Source organism: Eptatretus burgeri, chromosome 18 (assembly GCF_056783735.1).
Source record: "Eptatretus burgeri isolate ZD-2024b chromosome 18, Ebu_testis_v1, whole genome shotgun sequence".
NCBI classification, from domain to species: Eukaryota; Metazoa; Chordata; class Myxini; order Myxiniformes; family Myxinidae; genus Eptatretus; species Eptatretus burgeri.
Genome location: NC_140978.1, coordinates 24252963 through 24268843, shown reverse-complemented (window position 1 = coordinate 24268843; position 15881 = coordinate 24252963). Strand labels below are relative to the sequence as shown.

The 15881-nt window shown below is 39.7% G+C and overlaps 1 protein-coding gene across 4 annotated transcripts in view; it reads right to left on the bottom strand.

The window, feature by feature from the left end:
- Positions 1-2493: 2493 nt before the first annotated feature.
- The window catches only part of LOC147008746 (endosome/lysosome-associated apoptosis and autophagy regulator family member 2-like), a 60397-nt gene continuing 47009 nt past the window's right edge, over positions 2494-15881 (bottom strand). For 2 of the 4 annotated variants that reach the window (XM_085864048.1, XM_085864045.1), the window contains exons 13-22: positions 12898-13032; positions 12407-12661; positions 11539-11718; positions 11074-11275; positions 10312-10408; positions 9963-10064; positions 9340-9466; positions 8922-9100; positions 7826-7997; positions 2494-5140 (exon numbers count right to left, since the gene is read on the bottom strand). In XM_085864048.1, coding sequence (XP_085720174.1) covers positions 5078-5140; positions 7826-7997; positions 8922-9100; positions 9340-9466; positions 9963-10064; positions 10312-10408; positions 11074-11275; positions 11539-11718; positions 12407-12661; positions 12898-13032 — 1512 coding nt within the window. In that variant the 3' untranslated portion in view covers positions 2494-5077. The remainder of the gene's footprint in view (positions 5141-7825; positions 7998-8921; positions 9101-9339; positions 9467-9962; positions 10065-10311; positions 10409-11073; positions 11276-11538; positions 11719-12406; positions 12662-12897; positions 13033-15881) is intronic. The other 2 variants (XM_085864046.1, XM_085864047.1) reach the window with 2 other exon arrangements.

Sequence of the window (15881 nt, the reverse complement as noted above, 5' to 3'; positions counted from 1 at the left end):
TTCTCCAAGTAACAAACAAGCAGATAGAATAACAAAATCGACTGACCAATATCCTTGAAAAATCTTCAAATTTCAATTTTTAAAAAATCTTCGAACCCAAACAGCTCGGTTATTCTAAATGATTCTAAAGGGTGATAATAAAGGGTAATTAGAGGTGATTCTAAAGGGTAATTAAACATGATTATAAAGGGTAATTCTAAAGGGTAATTAGGGGTAATTCTAAATGGTAATTAAGGGTGATTCTAAAGTGATAATAAGGGTGATTCAACATGATTCTAAAGGGTAATTAAGGGTGATTCTGAAGGGTAATTAAACATGACTCTAAAGGGTAATTAGAAATGGTAATTAAGGGTGATTCTAAAGTGTTATTAAGGGTGATTCTAAATTGTTATTAAGGGTGATATTAAATGGTAATTAAACATGACTCTACAGGGTAATTAAACATGATTCTAAAGGGTAATTAAGGGTGATTCTAAAGGGTAATTAAACATGACTCTAAAGGGTAATTCAAAATGGTAATTAAGGGTGATTCTGAAGTGTTATTAAGGGTGATTCTAAAGTGTTATTAATTGTGATATTAAAGGGTAATTAAACATGACTCTAAAGGGTAATTAAGGGTAATTCTAAAGGGTAATTAAACATGATTCTAAAGTGTTATTAAGGGTGATTCTAAAGGGTAATTCTAAAGGGTTTATTCCAAAGGGTATATTCTAAATGGTTCTTAAGGGTTATCCCTTGAGAACCCTTTATAATTACCCTTTAAAACACTTTAGAATTACCCTTCAGATCCCTTTTGAACCCCCAAGAATTACCCTTAATTACTCTTTATAAAAAGGATAATTCTAAAGGGTTCCTAAATTGGTGGCCATAGTAGAGAAATTGTGGGTGGAGTCACGTGAGCTATCAAACCAGTGGAACCGGCACAGACACACACACACGGCTCCTTTTATAGAACAGGTAAGTTATTTCGAAAGTCCTGTATTTGAAAGCAAAATAAAGATGTGCCTGCTGTACTGTATGTCAAATTACTCCAATAATGGTTCATGTAATGAATTGGTAGTTCATATAATAGTTCCACTGGTGTAATAAATAATTACAATAGCAATTAAAAACATTAAGAAGAATAAGAGAAGACGAAGAAACAAATGAGTTTGCAAATGGACCGTTTGCATGAAACCACCACATTGACCTGGTTGCTGTTGTCATGGTCTCATCCTTTGTTATTAAACAAATTTAATTTTCAGGAAAAAGAAAGCTGAAATGCACCAAATGGAAAGTCTGACTTATGATAAATAAATTAATAAATTTCCCCTTGTTATGCTTGATTCCTTGTGTATTGATGTATGTATGCTCCAAGCATAGTGTCTCACCTACTTATGAAGGATTCTCCCCAAATATAACACAAAGGATTATCACATGAAATGAGATGATCAGTGGAAATTAATTTCAAGAACGTGAGGAGGAAATTGACAAACCATCACAGTTTATGGGATTTAAACCTGAGATCACAGCGTCATAAGCTCAGTACTCAGATGGGAATAGCAAACCAAAGCAAGATGGCAGTTAAAAATGTGTCATGTGATGTTGCAGAGGTAGCCCAGTGACCTTCGAGCCGTCGAGTCCTGGATCCATTCCTGACCTGACTAGTAACCGTCAGATTGGTGCTTCACAGGGTGAGGCATTGCATCATAGAGTATGCCGTCCCTCGGATGGACGTTCAGTCAGGTCTCCCATCTGCTGGCATTAGCTGGTGGATGTGAAATATCTCACAGTGTTTTGTAAAGAGTAGACGAGATATCGCTGGCATCCTGAACATATTCCAAGTTTCCATAGCTTCAATCAGACGACATCAGTCCCTTTGTAAAAGACTTAGACCAAAAATGTTTCCCGGCCGACCCCACAATCAGGTGAAAATAATTGGAGCTGTTGAGGTAAAAGAGTCATCGTTTTAAAGTTGTGATGATTTTTCCAAGTATCAAATTGTTGAAGGAGTTTTGTTTTACACAGAGTGAGAGATGAGTAATAAGACAGAGAAACAAAGGAGAGAGTTGGCTAGGAAAGTACATACCAAAGTACTGTAATAGGAATTAGATGCAGGACCCAGGAACGAGGAGTCAGGTCCCGGGTCTGTGACCTTCTTGGGGACCTCCAAAGAAGGTCCATGGAGCCAGAACAGCCTCAGGGAGAGGCTGTCCGGAATCCCAGGGTGAAACCATACGGGACCCCGGGGAACTGTTCGCAGACCTCGGGAGCAGCTGGGCATCTATAGGCTGAGCATGACCGGGGCACCGGGACCTTCTCATGTATCCCGAGAGGAGGTGGGATCCCATCCGCGTGGTCACAAAACAGAAGGGATAACAGATGGCCATCAAGCGTTACCCCAAATGGACATGGTTAGCCAGCCATGTTTAACGTAACGTTTGTCATTTCACACGAGCCATTAAAATGAATTGGCCCGACACACCAGCTGATACTCCTGGGGTGAAATTCAGATGTTTTGTACCAAGAAGTTGTTTATTAGGAATTACCTACAAACACTTTAAATTCCTCGAAAAGGCGAGCACATTTATAATAATAAATAATGTCAGTAATAATAAACGTAAAGTGTCTTCGTAATGCAGTTTGAGGGTAGCAGGATGTTGGAGATCAAATCAAACTTACAAAGCAATGACCAGGAAAATTACAAGACAGGCCTCGGTTTCTATCCTGGAGGCATACGTCCTCCTAAACGTATAAGCAACATGTGTTCGACCATTCATCATGAGACGATCAAACGAACTTTGAACCAAACATCACACTTTCCAGAGAATAAATTCGAAAACTTCATCGAACCATTTATCAAATGAAAGGCAGGAAGCAAATGAATGGCCTGCAAGCCGCAGTATAACAGCTTCTTGGGCCGAAATTAAAAGGCGCAAGCCACTTATCAACCAACCGTGGTTTGCTACAAAACTCAATTTGTCAAAGACTGTAGGAGGTCAACAGCTTTATCTTTGCAACTGTCAAACTAAAAGTTTCATGGCTTAGGCCTTAAAGACTCTGTGCTGGAACCTGACACTGGGTTGCAATATATTTTGGACTGTTTCACCGAGAGGACATTCACAATGGTAGCCTGCACAGATCTTTCTCTCCAACAACTGAATCACCTTCCCACAACGTGTTGATCTGCAATGTTATGGAGCATAGCTCCGTTTTGTAGATTTGCACCTTTCCCACAAGGAGGTGTAATGGAAGAACCTCAGGCTCATTGCATTCTTCTGGCAAGAAGCCAATATGTAGGGCTATCTCTCTCACCATAGACATGGTGGTGGCCTTCGGGTCTTCCATCACATTTCTTGTGTGATCCTCCTGCCTCTCTCTGCCCTTCACCTGCCTCAGCTTATACAGGCCATTCATTATTCAGAAACATATTCCTTGTGACCCTCTGCAGATTTGAGCTTTCTGCTCAACTCTGCTCCTTTGTCATTCTTTCCTCTCATTGATGGAATCACCTCCTTCTGTGTGGCCTGTTCTCATATGCTGACCTCTTCAGCCCTTTAAAAACCCAGCACATCACCGTCTTGTGTTTCTCACACCTACCTGTGAGCTAATAAATCGGTGCCAATTACGCCCCCTCTGTCCATGTACTGTCTGTCGAGCTATTCAGAACTTGTCCACCTGGCTGGTTTGTCGACCTTCAGCCCTGTCATCCAGTTCTTCCCTGAGCCTCGACCCCTGTAATGAGCAGATTCTTAAATCCCTCTGTCTCTGTTTTACATTCTTTATCTTTTAGTTTTCTCTGAATAAATAGCTTTTTGAGCTTCCTACTACTTTCTTATTTCATTCTTCATCTTTCACGACCTCATTCTTTCAGCAGTTTCTATTTGAACTTGAAGTCACAGTGCAATAATTTCACAGTAAATTGAGGAATTTTAGGATCCTCCAAGATGTGTACGAACCATTGCTTTGCTATAGATCGGTTCAGTGATTACGTGGCTGAAGCCCTGCTGATGTGGATTTAATTATTGTGGTCGTTCAGCATGAGGTTTCAGAGTCAAAAAGGGATGGTGCAGAATCAACTCGCTTACCTTTGAGCTATCAAATCTGGGTTCGATTCTCGGCTGGACAATAAATTGTCGGAATGGTGGTTTTCAAACAGGGTGTTGCATCAGGAAGCGACTTCCCTTGGATGGGCGTTAGGTTGGTGACCCGTCTGCTGGCATTAAAGATCCCATGGCGTATTTCGACAAAGAGTTCATGAGTTATCGCTGGCACCTTGTCCCAAATCCAAATTCCTTCCTTCAATCAAATGTCCGGGATAACCAGCCGGTTCACGAAAGAGTTGGCATCAGGTGTATACGATTTACCAAGTCGCCGACCCCAACTTAACAGGGATGGTGGAAGAAGGAGAAAGTGTAAGGTTTTGTCATCCCATTTATACTTACTTGTGAATTTTAAATGTCTCACGGTATATTCTGACAAAGATTAGGCCTTGGGCCGATACCATGATCAACTTCTGTAAACAAGGTGAGTTTTTAACAGTTGATTTCAGTTCAAATTGGGTTTGCTGCTGTTCAAGTTCAAGTTTGGTTGTTGATGCAAAATTTTACTGTGGTCTTTTACTGTGGTCTTTCATTTTGAGTGGTTGCTCATACCAAAAGGGAGAACGAGATGTTTATGCTACCCTTAACAGATCTACAATGCCACAACGCTGATGAAGGGTTAATAATCGGCTATTCAGCATGAAGAAGAAACATGAAACATGCGTCTTCTCTCCAAACAATGCCAACACTCTCCATGGGCCCTTGATCCATCTTGGTTTTTCCAAAAAAAATAAAAATAATGCAATAAGTCAGGCTTTAAACCACACATACAAAAAAAGAAGAGTTCAACTGAAGTTTCCAATTACGCTCATGTTCAAGTCACTTAACTTGAATTCCGCGAGCATGGCAAAATAATTTAACACATATTATCACTTTGCACAAATTGTAAACACTTGGTTCTTCAAAAATACAAACTTTGCTTCCTCGCCACCTTCTCGGACGTATAGGCCGATGGTCCAACAAGTGTGTGCTGATCATTTAAAGGCCTCCACGGCCTATGTTGAGGCCTGCCGAGTAGAAACCTTCAGCTGAACGGAGTCGAAGTTCCCATCTCTGTCCTGATGAATGAGATAAAGGAAGGAACTTGCAGCGTGTAGTGAGCAAGGTGCAGCATATCAACAAGGCTTGTGCATTAAAGTTCTAACAGATGTTACTGAACAATTCTGGCAAATTAGCTAGGGTTTCCAAATTTTGGATTGGTCAAGAAATGGGAATGTTACCATACTAAGCTGTAGGTATGGACATGTGGTAAGATTTATTTTATTCTCGCTGACTCCCTACCCACACCCCACTCTCCACTTGTCCCTCTCTCTACTTCAGTGCTGCCACTCATCTACTCGTTTGTGATATGTCCATGCATTTTTATCTGGCCTTTCCCCTTTTATCTTCTGTCCGTGTACAAGGACATTGCTCTGTTCCCCCATAACCTTTGACTTCTGAACACATAAAAAAGGTAGATAGGTTTGCCGACACAACTCGAAAAATAAGAAAGTTGTTTTGCAGCTAAAATGATCCAAATAAAAACTACCATCATCATTTTGATGTACACAATTGAAAAGATGTATGCTTTGATTACAATGTCCATATCTATGGCCTTGTTGAAGTTTCCCCAATGAATAGAAAGTGCCTTTTAGGTAAAAAATATACTCATTGATTATAAAGTATGAGTTCATAAACAAGATTACTATATATATATATATATATATATATATATATATATATATATATATATATATATATATATATATATATATATATATATATATATATATATATATATATATATATATATATATATATATATATCTCTTTTAGTACAGGGCCGATATCGTAATCAGCACAGGCCGATATTGTAATCAGTACAGGCCAATATTGTAATCAGTACAGGCCAATATCATAATCAGCACAGGCCAATATCGTAATCGGCACAGGCCGATATCGTAATCAGCAATTATTCGGTAATCAGCATTGGCCGATTGGAGTCAGTGCGAGTGCTTATTACCGATGACATTACAGTACTGTATACACCCAAAAACCTTGAGTAGCTTTCACACTTGTTTAGGGCGAATTTCAATGAAACAAATTAAAAAAAAACTTTGAATGACAGACATTTCAAGATGTGCATAAACATTATTCTTTAAAACCACCTGGCAATCGTTGTGTGACAGGAAGAAAAAAATTGGCTCAGTAATTTGGAAAACATGTTAATACGGCAAACCGGTGAGAAATTGGGTGCTATCAAACTTGTTGTGCTTTGAAACTCACAAAAAGAAACAACATAACCTTATTAAAGCACACCCGGTTCATATAAAATACTGTAACCAATTTCTTTAGAAACAGCCGCGAGTACAAAGGGAAACGTGATCATTCGTACGCTGCTGAGTTTAAAAGTTAAGACCTACTGTATGCCTTCCTGACCGGTACGTCTTGATGCCATTTTATGCGTACCGACTGCATCAAAGCGTTAGATAAATTTATTTTTTCATATTTCAAAGGCGGACTGACAATATTCTGGATTGTTCAGTGTTGCTTGTGCAGCATATGATAACAAAAATAAACTGTCTTTCATTTGACAAGGCAGAGAAACTCCTCTTTCTCATAACGAATCTGAGTTTTGTGGACTAAATATTAAAACTCCAAAACGTGGAACTTTCCTTATTTTGAACTGTGCAAGCGTGGGTAACAAGGTAACAGTTGGTCTTCCGCTAAGCTTGTTTAATCACCAGGTGAGTAGCCCCCCCACTTGTGCGCTAATGCCACCGTTTATAACACTGAGTCAATGGCCATTACTGTATGAACGATTATTCGGAACAGAGTACCTTTGTAACCATGGTACTCCCTGTACTGTATTTTGTATAAACTATAAACCCTACTTTTCACATGACGAGCCAAGTATGAAATGCTTCATTTTATATCCGTCAATAGCTTATCGAATGAGTACGTGGTAGCTCATCATCCATTTAAAAAATGACAGGATGCGCTGCCGTTCAATGCACCAATCGATTAGATAAGGGATTTAAAATGTATCGATTCACAGCCACTCAATAACGTCAATCACGGGTATAGCACCGATCCGGTAGGGTATCCATTTCATGTGTGCACAAAGCACTATGACACCATTATTTACCACTTTATAATCGGCCCAACACTAATGTATATGTGTGTATATATATATATATATATATATATATATATATATATATATATATATATATATATATATATATATATATATATATATGTGTGTATATATATATATATATATATATATATATATATATATATATATATATATATATATATATATATATATATATGCATTTGCGTGTGCTAGAAATAGTGCCACTTTTGTTGGTGGTAGCCAGTATTACAAATAATTTTCCTTTATCTTCTTCTTAATATAACGGAACCGAATCAAGATTATGATATGGAGTGTGATATTCTGTGATGAATAAAAATTCTTTTAAAAATGACAAAAATTATCGAGTGCATTTCCAAGAACGTGCCACAGCACATTGCACACCATAGGTGGGCCGAGAACGCAACTCCCGCCTAGAGGGTGGGAGAATATGCCAGTAAAAATAATAGTCGTCATTGTCAGGCTGGTGAGTGACGATTGAAAATTGTGACTTGGCGTACTCCACTCGACTTGAAACTCAGCCCATGAGATTTGACTCCGGGTCTGAGTGATTCACAAATAACTTACTGGCAAGACGACATGAGTTTCGTAAAACTTGCCTCACCTTGGAAGCTAAACTTTTTATCCGGCCAAGCAAAGAGCGTTCGCCTTTTCCAGCCACCATCAGGTCGTCATCATTGTCCTCTCCCTCAAACAGGCCACAGCTGTCCACCACAGTTGCCTCCTCATCCCGTCCACCCGCACCTAACACCAGTCGTGAGTACTTGTACTCCAGACTGCAAAGGGCACAGAGCACATGCACAAAATAAATGTTCCCTGTCAGGGCCTATCAGCATGAACCTTGAGCAGTGTGTGTGCTGCACTCCCAATGGGGAATTACAGGAAAGGAGGTGGAGGGCTTGGGGAGTCGGATGAGCGATTTAGTCATGAGGAGGATATTTACTATCGGTGGTTTTAGCCCAAAGTTCGAAAGTGGTTAACCCTATGTTTTCCCACAAATATGTGGCATGTGATCGATGCGAACACAATGGTTTAAGTCTTAGGTACAGTGTTAAATCCTTTTAGATATTCAGTGGGAAACTTCAAATAGACTTTATGTTTCCAACCAAGTCATCACAGTCATTTTGTAAGTAGCAACAACAACGGTAATAATATGCATAATTATTATTAAAGGATTTAATACAGTCCCAGCAAGCCTTGCTCAAGTCCATGTGATGCGGTCTTGAGTCCAAGTATTTGTGTCGATCATGTTGTAGTTTGTAAAATATTCAGCAACATGTAAAAGAGGATGTATAAACATATAGTTTCATGCTGGAAGGTTACTGGTCGTTTAAGGTTGAATATTTATTGCTTCAATTCAGTGTGTACACTTTTATGGTCACTATTATGATCTTGTGCCATAGTGGACCTGTGTATTTGGATTGTCCTGAACTTGAGAGTCAAACTGAACGAGCGTCAAGTGATCCTTGCCACACTGTAAACTTGTGCGAGTTGCACAATTGCCATTAATGGGAAAAAGGGAAAGGGTCTAACATCATTTTTAAAAAGGCAGATTCAAGTGAAATTTAATAGTTCCTCGATCATAGACCGATGTCTGTAGACAGACGAACAGGAAGACAAAGCGAACCAATTGTTTAACCATGCTTTTTAGGGTAATAAATCTATTTTTTGAAGATTTGTCCTCCATATTTTTTACATACTTGCGATTTTTCCTCCAGAAATGAACAACGAGGGCTACAAGTAGACAGGCGATGCCAGAGGCTACACCAATGGCTGCTTTGATGACTAGACCCAGAGGCTGACAGAGGCCCGCATGTTCCTGCGGGAGTCTCAGGCCATCCCGGCAGTTTGCAACATTCCGCAACACATAAGTTGTTTTCTGTCACAAAGATACAAACAAAAATCGATCAGCTTGTCAATTGCCTGGTTCATCATTTCATTTGCAACCCAAACTCTTATGGGTCAGTGTAATGAGACTAAAGCTTGCTTCGGAGAATTCCTGGTCACAATCTCAATGTGTGAAATCATTTCCTAATGTGTAATCTCTGATCAAATAATTATTATTCAACGGGTTGATGATGTCACAGACCTGTTGTTGTTCAGTCTTGGCTACCATACCTGCTTTCCATGTTTACAGGCGCCAACAATCTTTGTGTAATCACTTTTTGTGCAGAGCGGGCATGCTTGGCGGCTCTGCCATAGAATGTGGTACGTGCAGCCATCACATGTGCCAGTGGGACATTCCCTATACATGCGTGTGTGGCACACATACATAATAAAGAACAAACAGGAAGAAAAATACAGCTGTAGTAATAATAATAATAATAATAATAATAATAATAACAAGATTATTGCAGAGGAAAATAGCGAAGATTTTCCAGTGCAAACTGCAGAATAATGCCAAAAAGATTGTGTGCTAAGACCGAGCTGCGAACCATATAGGTCAAGGTTAACAATTAAAGGTCAAGTTCAAAATAAAGACTGTTATGATAAACCTCCGGCCATTATCAAGCTTTGTACAAAACTTTGTCGCATTGGCATTAAGTGTTTAACTGTTAAGGACGACACCACTTTCATTGGAATAATAATAATAATAATAATAATTGGAAGAATAAAATAGGAATTTCCAGTCAGATTAGATAGCCAGAGTAATTCTAGCTCTTCCATGAGCCTCGACCATGTACATTAAAAAAGGGGAAAAATGTTGCTTTGACTAGTTAGTGGTGGTAAGCAATTCACACCGAGACAATGACAGAGTCCCTTTTCCAGGAGCATCAAGTCTGCAACGAAGATGAACGGTAACTGCCTGCCCATGTTCGCAGTTCTGGTTGAAGATCGATGATCTGAAAAGAGAATCGAACACCATGAATAAGCTTACCGATATACATGACTTCCCATGGTACATATCAATATGCTCACCAAGCTTCCTGACCTCCTAGAGTACATATCAACATGCTTACCAAGTTACCTGACCTCCTAGGGTACATATCATCATGCCTACCAAGGCACCTGACTTCACTCAGTACATGTCAGTATGCTTAGTTAAATGACTAGTTATGGACAAGTTACTTGTCTATTCGGTTACCTCACCTGTAGTAAAATATGACATCTGGGAAGACCTCTCCATGCAATGGAAACACATTAGAAGGAACGGTGATATTGTCCAAGCTTCTCGCCATACTAACACCTGCAGGTTAGTCCAAATCAGCAAACAGACAAACAAGTACGATACGAACACGAGATATCAAAGAATCTTGTATGTTCTTCCCTCGAAGTGATAAAATCAGATGGATTTCAATGTGCATTGGGGTTTTATTTTCAGTGCTATATAGTATGTCAGCTCTCGTACAAATAACATCATATTATGATTGACTTATATGACCGTATGATGCAGAAGCAATCATAAAAAGAAAAAGGTGTCCATAAAAATAGGAGATTATATGTTAATAAGAGTTGTGTTCATATATGGGAGGCAACGGCTGTGTTTGTCTCTTGTTAAAAACTCAAGTCCTGTGTTGTCTGGTATCGGTATATATATATCTCTCTCTCTCTCTCTCTCTCTCTCTATATATATATATATATATATATATATATATATATATATATATATATATATATATATATATATATATATATCTCTCTCTCTCTCTCTCTCTCTCTCTCTCTCTCTCTCTCTCTCTCTCTCTCTCTCTCTCTCTCTCTCTCTGCAAGCGTACGTGTGATTTGTGTGACAGCTCTTCCATGAGCCTTAGACCCTGTCAAATTTTTATAAAACTAAAGATGTGGGTGGGCCAATCGTGTGGGTGAGGTGCCTGTTTGTTGTGTGTGAGGGCACACTGAAGATGAACTCACCAACAAGGTGATCTGCAAGGCTGAGAGGCTGGGCTGAGAGAGGACCCCTGCTGCTTGGGCCAATAGGTATGAGCGTTTCACGACAAACAATTGTCTTGACGACTGTCCGTCCACCACTACCTTCGCCATTCCCATCACCATTCCGTGTGCTGCTTTCACTCTGTGTTACGTTGTCCATGCAGACAGCCAAGTTCCGGCCCTGCTTCTCGCACATGTCATCGGTACCTCATTACATTACATGTCCTCTCATATTTCCTTCCTCCTTCACCACCCCCCTCTTGCTTACCCACACTCCAGCTAAATTTATCACCATAGTTTGATTTCTTTGTACTTTTTCTTTCATCCCCATACCATTCCTTTTTTGTCCACACACCTGTCTGCTCTTTGACCCCTCCATTTTATTTTCCCTTTTACTCTTCCCTTCTGTGCCATAGTACTCCACCCTATCTTTGTAGCCCCTCTTACATGTATATCACATAAGCTCAGGTTGAAAGCAGAATAGTAGAGGAGACCCTTGGGAGTAAAACTGGGTGCAGATATAGCCAAGGCTGGCCCCCGCAGGTCTGAAAAATCATACATTCTAAGGACTCCATCTATGGGCCCCCCAGCCTCAAACTGGCAGCGGCTTTGACACCGAGAACCGTCCTGGAAAACATGGGTCAGATCAACATGCTTCACTCGCGTGATGTTTATCGGATCCCAAAACACATTCAACCCCCCCCCCCCCAATCAATCCATCGTAATATATATTCTTCCTTGCATTGTGGTTTATTTTCGCAATTACTCAGTTGCATCCAATGTCGCTTAATGTACTCTTTAAATGCTTCCTGTTTTATCCTCAAAATTCTAAACTTACTCCACCTTCCCAATCTATTTCTGACTCAGTGTATTCATCGGATTCCATCAATGGGTGACCAAAATGTTTCCCTGCTTTCTCTGCAGACATAAAAAAAAATTTTTACAACTCATTGTATCCCCATTTCAAGCTTCAAAATCGAGAAACATTCTGGCTCATAAAAGGCTGTTGATAGTCTTGAGTGAAGTGTGATCTCCCTTCTATGAGCCTTGACTTTTGTATTTAAAAAAACATTAGGAAAGCAAAAGCATTGGATGAAAAAAAGTCCCGTTTCGGGACTTCAACTGATGATCCATTAAATGGGTACATAATCACAGGATCGATCAATTAAACACAACTTATCGACACAAAACTGCGATTGTGCAAAAGCGTTCCTTGTAATTTGGTAAAAATTATTAAGAATGAAGCAATATTTTTATTTCATATCTTTAATGGAAAAATTAATTGGCGTTACCTATTCCACAATCGATTACTTACGGCAGAGCTGCGTGTCCCAGGACCACAGCGCTGGCAAGCATCAGGGCCAGGTGTCCTCGCAGGATCCAGGTAAAACCCAAAGGGGCAAGGGCGGCACAACCGGGTGTCCGGGTCCACGTAGCGCCCGGGCAGGCAGGGTACACACGTCCTTTGTTCTTCAAGTGCGCATAGACGACATCGGGATGCGACTTGGCCGACAATGTTCGTGATATTGATAGAAAACAGCCGTGCTGCATCCAAAATAAACCTGTGGTTCTGAAAATTGAGTCAATGGTTGAGGAATAGGAACCTTTCCATCATGATGCACATACACACAGGGACCTATGCTGACTCAGCCTACAAACCCCTCGCATTTCTCCCAATGTTTCACCTCCACACAGACATTCATGAGAGCGGTGCTGCACCTTCAACTGTGACTGCAGAATGAGTGTTGCACAACATCCCAGGTTGAAATCGAGCCATCGGCCAGAGATAACGTTAGTGAACAGTACCTGTGTTGCCAAGCCAGTCCGTTGGAAAACCCAGGTAAAGGTCACTGGTTCAAAGCTGTTAATGCTGTGCTTGAAGAGCTGCTTGTCTTGGGACCCCATCCATGACTTTACCATCATGGTCTTATTGTTGTATTCCTGAAAAAAGGTTTTTAATAATTAAATTCTGAGGGATATGATGGCGACATACTTAATGCATTAAATTTGTATGTCTTGAATTAATTTGATAAGTTACGGTACTTTATACAAATGTACATGCATATGTACAGCCAGGCAAGGTAACTTTACACCTGCTTTCCTCGCTGAAAGTAAAGGATTTTTGAGAAAAGGTGAATAGCATAAATGATAGCAGTTAAAAAGATAAGTCGTCATGGTCGTTTGTGTGCAGCGCATGGCCGCAGGTTACCATCAGTTCTTGCAGGGGTGCGGCAGTGCTACTGATGCAGTGCTCCCTGTAGGTGAGAGCAGGAATTAGCAATTCGCTTAGGTTGCCGGTGAGAACCTGCATACTCTTCATGAAGAACACCGTGGGATCTTTAACGTCCAATAACTAATTCTGGCAGATGGGACACCGAGTTAAACGTCTATCCAAGGGATGGTGCAAGTATTAATGCCTCGCCAACAGATGAATTAAAATAATAGTGAAATATATTGACAAAGAGTACCCAGGTAACCAACGATGCTGGACAGAATCTGGGTACCTGTCGGTACAGCTGTCAGGGCGTCCAGCCAGAGCCAGTCTGGGGTTGTTGGCTACCTGGGTATAATACTATATCTTGTATCACTCGGACATCAATTCACTCAAATAAAAATGGTATACATGATGGTTGGGGAATCATTAATAATAAAAAATACTGGAAGGAGCTGGTACTCGAGGTCTCCCACCTTTTGTGTGGTTCACACACACACACACACACACACACACACACACACACACACACACACACACACACACACACACACACACACACACACACACACACACACACACACAAAATCTAATCAGGTTGAGAAAATGTCATGAGGAATAGATATCTGTCATATGAAAGCGAAACATTCAATGGTTTTTGAAATATCCCGGAACCAAAAGTACATGGACGGATGATCAGTCGGTCGGACGGAGTTCATTTCAACGTCCTCCGTCTCCGACAAGAAAAAAAACCCACAAGGTAATCCTGTAGTTAGCTGTACTCCTGATGAAAACGTTTTCCTTTTTTTCCAGTTTTCATTCAACTTCAATGGGAACAAGAATTATAATGCAAATGAAGAATTGGCAAGGACTTATAAAATGGAGTTTAATGCAAATGTACAGTCTTGTGAGTGACATAAGCACAGCACAACGAGTAACCAGAGTTGGTGTCAAAGCCACCCAATGCTCGCCTATTTATACATTTATCGTTTTGAAAAGACGAGTCTAATAATTAATATTTTCTATAATTCTCTAACAATTTTTTTTTGGGGGGGGGTTGGAAATCACAAAAAACATGTAGAAATGCAAAAAAAATCTTTTTTCTCAAACAATTTTTTTGTGGGGGGGGGTTGGAAATCACTTAAAACATGTAGAAATGCAAAAAAAAAAATTCTCAAACAATTTTTTTTGGGGGGGGGGTTGGAAATCACTTAAAGCATGTAGAAATGCAAAAAAAAAATTCTCTAACAATTTTTTTGGAGGGGGGGCAAGTCCAAAATCTAATGGCATGATCCTTGGACCATACCTAACCCCCCACCAAGTTTCGTCGAAATCCTAATCACTTAAAACATGTAGAAATGCAAAAAAAAAGAAATCAAAATTTTGTTGAAAAAAAAGTTGCAAAATTTTTTTTCTCCAACAATTTTTTTGGGGGGGGGTTGGAAATCACTTAAAACATGTAGAAATGCAAAAAAATTTTCTTTTTTCTCAAACAATTTTTTTGGGGGGGTTGGAAATCACTTAAAACATGTAGAAATGCAAAAAAAATTCTTTTTTCTCAAACAATTTTTTTGGGGGGGAGGGTTGGAAATCACTTAAAGCATGTAGAAATGCAAAAAAAAAAATTTTCTCTAACAATTTTTTTGGGGGGGGGCAAGTCCAAAATCTAATGGCATCATCCTTGGACTATACCTAACTCCCCCACCAAGTTTCGTCGAAATCCTAATCACTTAAAACAAGTAGAAATGCAAAAAAAAGAAATCGAAATTTTGTTGAAAAGAAAGTTGCAAAAAAAATTTTTCTCCAACAATTTTTTTTGGGGGGGGGTTGGAAATCACTTAAAACATGTCGAAATGAAAAAAAAAATTTCTCTAACAATTTTGGGGGGGGGCAAGTCCAAAATCTAATGGCATGATCCTTGGACCATACCTAACCCCCCACCAAGTTTCGTCGAAATCCTAATCACTTAAAACATGTAGAAATGCAAAAAAAAAGAAATCGAAATTTTGTTGAAAAAAAAGTTGCAAAAATTTTTTTCTCTAACAATTTTTTTTTGGGGGGGGGGGTTGGAAATCACTTAAAACATGTATAAATGCAAAAAAAAATTCTCTAACAATTTTTTTCTTTTGGGGGGGACCAAGTTCAAAATCTAATGGCATGATCCTTGGACCATACCTAACCCCCCTGCCCCCCATCCAAGTTTCGTCGAAATCCGTCGAGGAGTTTTTCCATAATACAAAAAATTTAACATTTTCACGCTCACGCTCACGCTCACGCCGGGGGTATCGCTATAGCTCTCTGTTCTTCGAACAGGCGAGCTAAAAATGGCATTGGAGTCCATCATATGGGAAGCTACGAGCCATGAATGTCGAGTTACGTGCACTGAAGTGATCCATCAGAGTCAAAGTACAACGTCGCTCCGAGTCTGGTTCGAGGATCGAGTACGGATAAACAATCATCGGTTAGCAATCATAGTGCAGACTTTGATGGCCCAAATGGCCTCCTCATGCATTGAAATTGCTTGTAAGGGAACACGATTATAATGATACTATACAATGAAATACTGAACCAAATGTGT